Source organism: Platichthys flesus, chromosome 21 (assembly GCF_949316205.1).
Source record: "Platichthys flesus chromosome 21, fPlaFle2.1, whole genome shotgun sequence".
Taxonomy (NCBI): Eukaryota; Metazoa; Chordata; class Actinopteri; order Pleuronectiformes; family Pleuronectidae; genus Platichthys; species Platichthys flesus.
In genome coordinates, this window is record NC_084965.1 from 4,567,560 (window position 1) to 4,576,471 (window position 8,912).

At 40.3% G+C, this 8,912-nt stretch overlaps 1 protein-coding gene across 2 annotated transcripts; it reads right to left on the reverse strand.

The window, feature by feature from the left end:
- Positions 1-866: 866 nt before the first annotated feature.
- lztfl1 (leucine zipper transcription factor-like 1) lies at positions 867-7,576 on the reverse strand. Of its 2 annotated transcripts, none has more exons than XM_062379978.1 (10): positions 7,265-7,576; positions 6,795-6,919; positions 6,458-6,652; positions 4,806-4,863; positions 4,335-4,406; positions 4,186-4,251; positions 4,020-4,097; positions 3,576-3,734; positions 2,125-2,228; positions 867-1,754 (listed from the first exon to the last, which is right to left on the reverse strand). In XM_062379978.1, the coding sequence occupies exons 1-10, from the start codon at positions 7,265-7,267 to the stop codon at positions 1,736-1,738; spliced, it is 879 nt and encodes a 292-aa protein (XP_062235962.1). In that variant the 5' UTR covers positions 7,268-7,576; the 3' UTR covers positions 867-1,735. The 2 variants fall into 2 exon arrangements, with proteins under 2 accessions (XP_062235962.1, XP_062235961.1); XM_062379977.1 differs by having other exon boundaries at positions 3,576-3,752; positions 7,265-7,573.
- Between the last annotated feature and the right edge of the window lie 1,336 nt (positions 7,577-8,912).

The window sequence follows — 8,912 nt, forward strand, 5'->3', positions numbered from 1 at the left end:
CTATTGCTCAGATAATCAGCTCAAAATGTTTGGTCTTATCTTAGAAGCTTTATTGTTGTAGCAACCACTCTATGTACATGTCAACAGTATTTGAAATAAGTAGATAGAATAATGCCGAGGACTAAATACAAATGTGTACAGCATTAAAATATATAGAAGCAGTAAACATACCATAATAAAAGGCCTGCTCAGTGGGGTAAGAGTGTTTGCAAACCTCAGCTGTCATTTCAAATCATTACAATTTAAGACCAGTGTTCCCAGCGTCGAGTCTAACCTCCACTTTCTCTATTCTAACTATCCAATACAGATTTTAAAAAATACAAAGAAGTATCTTTTTGTTAGAGATTTCTCTCTCTTCGTATTAGATCAGAGATATCATTCTCCATCCAGTAAGAATGTACAGAATGTTACTTCTCTCTGGACTTTCTTCTTTGAGCTCTGACCAGGGAGTCAGTAATGGAAAAATATAGTTGGAAAAACAAAGAAGTTAATATATGAAGCCAGACTGAAACTTCAATTGATCCACAGCTCACTTTTATTCTCTTCTGACTTTAAAGTGATGCACTTACTAAGTATATATGTATATCATTAATCAAATAATTTTCATAAGGAGGCCTACGATCGCTGTAATTTATACCTCATGTATTTTTGCAGTACAGCGCCCCCTTGTTGAATCAGACAGTTCCAAAAATATTAGTTTGAAATATTTTGGTAATATCTTACGCTCAGAAACAAATAAAAACAGTCTATTAGTCATATTCCACTAAACTCAGATATTTAGTTATAAATGCTGTTTTATTAGGTATTTTCCACAGATGTGAAAGTTTATGATTATATATTTATAAAATAAAAGACCACACATGATATATTTGGTAACAGCTTTTTATTACCACATACTTTGCACAATACAAACAAATGCACATCTAGAGCAATATAGGGAAGATGTATCATACTTTGCAAGAGCATTACTTCATGAACATCATGTATAGATTTATTTATTTGTTTCCACTTGCACTCTGTCACTCACAGCAAAACTTAAAATACACACACAAAAATATTCTATGTCCTATGTTCAAGGGGATGTAGGGAAATCTGTCTATTGCTATCCGTATCATTCAATGTGCAAAACAAAAAAGATTTATGCAAAAAGCAACCATTTGTTCGTATTTTCAGTGATCAGACTTTCACAGAATGTCAGGTCACTGAAAACATTTTTTGTAAAATGCTATTAAATGCTTGTTGAAATAAAATGAAATGGTCAGGAAGCTTTTGAAAAGCTGCTCACTAGTAATAAACAAAACTATCTCGGGGTTTGAATGAAACTCTCGATAAACAGATTTGGATTTTGGACCCACATCCGTCTGATGGTAGATACGAGTGCAAAGCTTCAGAAAATGGACAAGGCCTCTTCAAACACGGACATGATGGTTATTGCATAGAGCACAGAGGGAAGTCTGCTAGCTACAGTGAGTGAACTCTGACACTGGGACGCGGGTTAATGAGCACAGCTGGAGAAAGCTATCATTTCTGACTATTTAATTTGTGAAATCAGCTCGGCCTATTGTCGACTTCCCTGCTACCAACTCTACTGAAGACGCCACACAAAGCAAGGGGACACTTTTATCTGTGTTTCTTGTCTTACAGTATAGGAACTGATGGTTTCTGGGCCATACCACAGTCACTGAACGTCCTGGTCCGTCCTCTCTCTGTATAAACCAGCTCTCCTGGAAACTAATCATTCGTTGGGCTCGTATCTGAAACAGAGAAGGGACGCAGATATAGACAGATATCTGGATAAGAAAGACAGTTTTAGGAGTAATATAGAATTAAGGTCTTTTGCGCGTATGCTCTCGCCATCAGAGAAGTTATAATTTATGTCCTCGTCTGTCCAAAGGTTAATGCAGAAGACGCTGACAAAGCTGTCAACTTGGAAAGATGACCAGATTTGAGAGCTTTTGGAGAAAAGGCTTGACAGCAGCCCCGTATATAAATCCTCAGGCTCCACCCCCTAACCTGAATATTCAGGACATTTCCCCAGGCAATCTCCTGCTGCGTTCTTCATGTGTAAAGTCCAAAAAAATGCTTGAAAATACCAATGTTTTAATCTCACTGCTGGATGCTCACCTCTGCAGTCGTTTTCTAATATCTTTGATCTGCTCGTTTTTCTTGGTCAGGATTTCCTTCATGTTGCGGTAGGCTGCAGTTTGCTGGAACTTCCTGTCCAACTCCTGCACAACACACACACATAAACACGTGAGCGGGGGCTGAATGTGCCCAAACGGAAAACTGGCCAGAGAAACAAGTATCTGATATCAACATATCTGCTAAAGACACATTTTATTGTTGGTGTTTGTCGGGCTCACCACCTCTTTCTACATCCTGAGATATGAATCTTAAGAGTTTAAATAAAGAAAAAAACACATCATCAGGATGGTGTGTGTGTGTGGGTGTGTGTGTGTGTTTGTGTGATTCGATCAGCGTGAACTGACACAGTGGCCTACAAACATCAGCCAACAAACCCACAACTGTGGAATCAACAGTGGTGGGAGGTAACGAAGTACAAATACTTCCTTACTGTACTTAAGTAGATTTTTCACATATCTGTACTTTACTTGAGTATTTATTTTCCTGACGACTTTTTACTTTTACTCGCTACATTTGAACACAGATATCTGTACTTTCTACTTCTTACATTCTCAAAACTGTCTCGTTACTTGAGCAGCAGAGGTTGGCGCAACGTGCGCCTGTACGCGTGGCGCACCTCTCTCTCTCTCTCTCTCTCTCGTTCACTCGCGTGCCCGCTGCCTCTGGAGATGTGCAGGTCCGGCGGCGTGAGGGGGGGCGCAAGACCTCCGCAGGTTCACCATCAGAAACACTGTTAAAAGAGTTTGACTTCCTCTAGAGTCCAGTTTGATCGTCTTCTCGGCGCTCCGCGAGGACCTCACTAAACCATCCAATGGGGAGTAGCGATGTGTACAAACACCAGCACATTCCCCATCCATTTATTCCCTTTATAATGATCCAGGTTCTCCTGCAGGAGCTCGGTTCAGTTCAGTTTTTATTATTCGGTCTGAAATTTGGCAGCAAAACGAGACTGTGTCCAGTTAGTTTTATCTTCTCTGTACTAGCAAAGTGCAGCTGTTAACAAAAGAGAAACTACATTTTTGGTAGTTTTGTGCCTGTATAGACTATAAAATGCACTTTAGACTTTTAATTTTGGTACTTGTACTTTTACTTTTGATACTTAAGTAAATTTCAACACCAGATACTTTTAATACTTAAGTACATTTAATATGAGCTAATTTAAGACTTTTACTCAAGTCATTTTCTGAAGGGTGACTTTTACTTTTACCGAAGTCACTTTCAAGTAAGATATCTGTACTTTTACTCAAGTATGGCTTTCAAGTACTTTATACACCACTGGGAATCAAATTGAGCTAAATTCTAATTGGTGCACAGAAGTCACGTGACTTCAGCCCTGCCCACTTCATAGGACATAAACAGAACTGTTTTAACTTTGGCTGCACGGAGAGAAAGTCAGTTTTCCCTTGTGGGTGAAGACCACAGCGATGTACCTTCTCTGCCAGGGTCAGTTGCTCCTGCACTCGAAGCAGCTCATGTTTGGCCGAGATCAGGTTCTCCTGCAGATCCTTGTGGGAGACAGCTTTGGCGTTGAGAGACCTTTCGTAGTCCTCTTTCAGAGCCGCCACTGTGTCCTCTAGACAGTTGATCTCCTGGGATTGAGCAGCAAACTTGAAGGACAAAGAAACAGCAAACCAGTTCAGTTGCATGTTTATACTCCAAGATGGACAAGGTGTCTATTCCTATATTCCACGACACACTGATCATCTACATACGTACCATTTCAGATCCAAGTTAGAGCATAAAAAGCACAATGACAGACAGTGTTGATGTAAATGATAATCACAAACAAAAGATTGAAGTAGTAAAATAGAAAGCGAACTCAAAATGTCACCGATGACAATGAAGTAACTTGTAGATCAAACATGGGACAGTACCTGCTGTTCACCTTGCACCTTCTGGAGGTCCTTCAGAGCTCGCTCGGCCCTGGTTCTCTCATCCAGTGCACTCATGGCCTAGGAAACATTCATCAGATCATGAAGCTAATAATGTAAATGAGTAGAGGATTGCTTTACTAAAAAAGTATGAGACAGATTTTTATACCTGGGATTCTAAAGTCCGCAGCCTGGTTTTCAGTTTATTGTTTTCCTCCTGTAGTCTCCCTATCTCCTGTAGACACACAGCACAGATCCACATGAGCGAGTGAACCTGATAATCATCCATGTTAAACCAAATGCAACGTGTTTATTTACCTTGTTGAGAAGCTCCGACACTCCACCTTCATTCAGCGGCGCTAACTTGGGTTTGTTAGTTTCCTGGTTTATCTGGTAAAGAAAAGCACAAACTTATCGACGGGAGACATTTGCTTTGCTGCTACTGGAGATGAGATGTGACAATAAAACTAAAACATCTGTTCAATCTCCCTTTTCTTAGAAATGTGACGATGACAAATGACTACTGTTTAAAAATGTGTATATCCTGTGAAGTACATCATCACCAAGTTGATAGGCGTAAAGCCACACGTCAGCCACTGTGTTGCGTGACTGCTGAGCTGCTTGGTTTCATATCAAGGATGGGTGACCTGACATATAAATGGCTGGGCTGCTCTCGAGTGACTGAATTCCATGTGGGTGTAAATACCTTTCAAGCTCATGATTAACGATGAGTCTACTGATGGTGAGGTTTTAAGGTCTACGTGTGACCGAGCTGCACATTCATCTCACCTTATCAGTGGTTTTAAAGTCAGTCTTCTCAAATTCAGCCACTTGTTCTAACAGCTCTCTAGATGGGGGAGAGATTAGCAAAGGATTAGACGTCAGAATAAAAATGACAAATTCAGAGAAGAGAAGATAATGTATTTAGATTTAATCAAACATTGGTCTACAACATTACAATTAAGATGTAAGCATCACTGAGTGACTGATAATCTGAACTAACACTTTTCACAACTGTCAGGTTCGCACAGCGGTGTTGGCTTTTTATACGTTAAAGCAATCTTCCATTTTGTGGTGGGAATTGTTAGGTCGGCAAATAGACTCCCTTGTTTTTTGGCAGTTTAACACTTATGCTATGAGATGTTTGCCTGTGGTGAACACTCCAGTTCTCTGAAAAGCTTAAATGTGGTTTTTAAAAACCAGCTGAACACACGTAGCCTGTGACACGGGGCGTATTCCTTGCTTTAGATACCATATCAAGTCACGTAGGGCTGAGCCCTGTAAAAAAAAAAAACTAAAAAGCATCAGGGCTTCTTGATCCTCCCACCATCTGCATACTACAAACTGTTCCACAACACAAACAAGGGCATAAGGTTCCAGAGGTCAAAAGTTAAATGAAGTTCACCTTTATATCACAGAAGACGGAGAGAATACATTCAGCCCCTGCACATGAACTCTGGATCTTTACAGAGACACAACGTGCTAACAACACTGGCTCGGTTCCTCTTGGCTGCAGAAGTTTTGTAAATGTAAATGTTTGATACTGAAGATTATAATGTAACATCACTTCCTCAATCTCACTGGCACACAGAGGAACAGGAGGATTTGAAAGTGAATATTATGAACAACTTAGCTCAACCTAATTTTTTTAGGACAGTTTTATCTCAATTGTGTAACTGTGGGTTATTGTTATTTAAAAAACGACCTGTAAACGTATGTGTCAAAAAGCCCTGACACTTCCTTTGCCAAAATGTCAAGACTGTACACTGCATTCTGGCAACAGTTCAGAAGTAATTTATCATAGTTACTGGTCTCACATGTAAGTGCCAACAATGCTCTATGCTCAGACTTGTAATATGAACAAAAACCCTTTTCAGAAACAAGTTCTTTCCGCTTTTTCTTATTTTTCTGACATGTGGCCATAAACCAATGACACTTCATGTGATCACGTAGCTTGGTACCACTTTAAAAATACCAGCATTTTATTTAAGAAGCACACAGCTCGCATAATTGAAAGAAAAATCTTTTTTAAATGTTGTGAAAAGATGGCAGGATTTGAGCTTTTCAGACCAACTGAATGTCACCGCAGAGAGAAAACCAGTGTGATGAAAAAAAAAGGGGTAAACTGTGTGTGTGGCTTGGCGACGACCTTTTATCCTGACACCACAGATACACAACACTTCTGCACTGAGAAAGAAACAGGAGATGTTTCAAAGTAGCAGACCTTTTCTCACGTTAGGCGCAGTGTGTAGAAGCGTAGCGCAGTTTCTATTTAACACTCAATTTGACCTTTCACAGTTCCACATCTTGAGCACAGATGTTATAATCTTAAATAATATCTACCATGTTCAAGGAGGGGCATGTTTACCTCATAACGTATCACTGAGAACATGTTGTACTCCTGTGCGAACAATCGTGAATTTGTCACCCTCATCTCTCACCTGTTCTCCAGCTCTGAGATGTCGCTCTGCAGCCGGAGGTAAAACTTCTCGGCCTGGGAGAAGAGCTGCCTGAGCAGCAGCACGTTGGTGTGGGCCGTGTTGATGAGCTCGGTCTCCACCTCCCCGCGTACCACCACCTGCAGCCCGTCCAGCATCTCCCTCACCTCATCCACCGTGAAGGTTTCCTCCACCAGCCTGCAGACAACACACAAACACACACACACACACACATGCAACACACACAATCACAGGTCACAGATGCATTTGAGCTGAAAAGTGAGTAAAGTTGAGTTTACATCCAAACAATGGCCCCAGAACCATGGATGTGACCAATCACCTGCTGTCCTTGAGTTCCTCGAAGCATGAATCAATAGTCTTGAGCCTCAGGACCCTCTTGGAACGAGCAAATCGCATGTAATTGATGACTTCGCTCTGATGCTGTTCGTTGAATCCAAATTCAGCCTGTGCAGAGACGAAAAGCAAGAGATGGGCGACAAAGAAGAGACGTGGGAATGAAAGATGTGGTCTGCAGACATGGGGGAGACACTGTTCTAGCAACCACAGCTAGCTGATCAGCTAACTCCAAGGGGATTTTCTCCTGCTCATGTGTGACAGGGCCCGTCCACACACACTCATACACACACACAAACACACTCACTCACACACTCACACACACACTTCCTGTCTGTCTGTGTGTGACTTCAGAGAATCCAGATATGTAGAAAGCTAAACGTTTAGCATGCTAGCTCCTCAAAGCCAACAGGTGGCCTGTCCAGCCACGGACAGCGGGCAGGGGCGGCTACTCACCATGGTGTCTGTGCAGCTAGCTTAACTCGGTTAGCTCGGTTAGCTCACTGGTCCTGGGAGGGAGAAAACGCGAGTTTCAGCCTCTAAACTAAAGCGACAACCTCGAACTGGAGGTGAATCTGAAGGCGATGAACTGGGAGCGATGGTTTAGATGAACTGGGAGTTAAAACGTAAAGTTGGTCCCCTGGTGAAGAAGCTGGTGTTATATCATGGCTGTAAGATTATCTGTCCTGTTAGCTTGTTAGCTTAGCTGCGATGCTACTGTTTGCCGTGAGAGCGCCCTGGTAACGGAGAGGAGCGTCAGTGCCTTGGTTACGAGCGGTGCGTTCAAAGGGGCTGCGTACAACACATAACAACAACGTAGTAAAACTATAATAATAATTTTAATAATAATAATAATATGACGGGGACTTTTGTATTCACGATATGGATATAGATATTGTACATGCACAATGCAAATCCTCAATCGACCGGTAACAATAATATCCAGTATTGGTTTGGAAATTCTTATATTAAATGTAATATTAGTAATAAAGGCCCATTGAGTACGACTTAGCTGAAAGGAATCTATTGGCCCAAACTGAATATTGTTTTGAATATTGCATTTTATTTTATTAAATCTGAATCTAATGTTTTATTTTTTTATAACACACAATTTCTCGTGTTTTTGTTTTTATTTATTTTATTCTGAAATTCCTTTTTTAAATATGTATGTTTCACATTTGCTTTATATATTCATTTATTAAAGCTTTAAATGTCTTTGAGCACTTTGAATTGCACTGTTCTTTAAGGGTGCCATACAAATAAATCACCTGGGTATACTTATATATCAGATCAATATTTCAAATCAATCATCTAAAGTGTTATTCCTCCAAAAAATGTAGGCCTGTAGATTTTAATCTTTTGTCCCAGCATTATAACCACCAGATCTGTATATTATGTCTCAGTCACTCTAAATTATGCCATTTTTCAAAGGTCAGTCAGCACTGGATGGCAGTATTGAGTAGGTAGTGTGAGTCTGGCTTTTCATTAACTCTTTCCTCAGAAGGAATCGTCACTACCATTTGCAGCTTATTTCTTTAGGAACATATGTACATTCATATGTTTTAGCATCTGGCGTTACTATAGGGGCGAAGATCACAGTTTTAGAGAGACCTTACATTCTATCGTTTATAGTAGAATTAATCTATATTCATGTTTTGGTATCTGCTGATTTAATTTCTTGAACCACTTCTCTTGACATGAAAGATTGATGTCAACTTATGTAGAGGTGTTTTTTAACCCAATGCTCCGATCACAATATTAGCAAATGTGCAGATAAACTAAGGGTTTAAAGAACATTTTTTTGATCTGTTGTTTCTTGAGTCACATGAAGCCATTTCCATTGAGTTTACTGTTTATCTCCTTTAACCTCAACAGATGTCACTGTCTATCATGCAGCCTCCCTGTCTCTCTCGAATTCTAATGGCAGTTAATACCTTTGACTACTGATTGGTAAACCAATCTTATTGCAGAGGGTTTATTTGCACATTAACAGCTCAATCAACCAACCATTGGGGATCTTTCAACACACAACCTTTTAAGTCAGATGGGAGTCAACATGGCTGCTTCTCCATCAGTTAAACTCCTTTGAGTCCACATGAGCTGA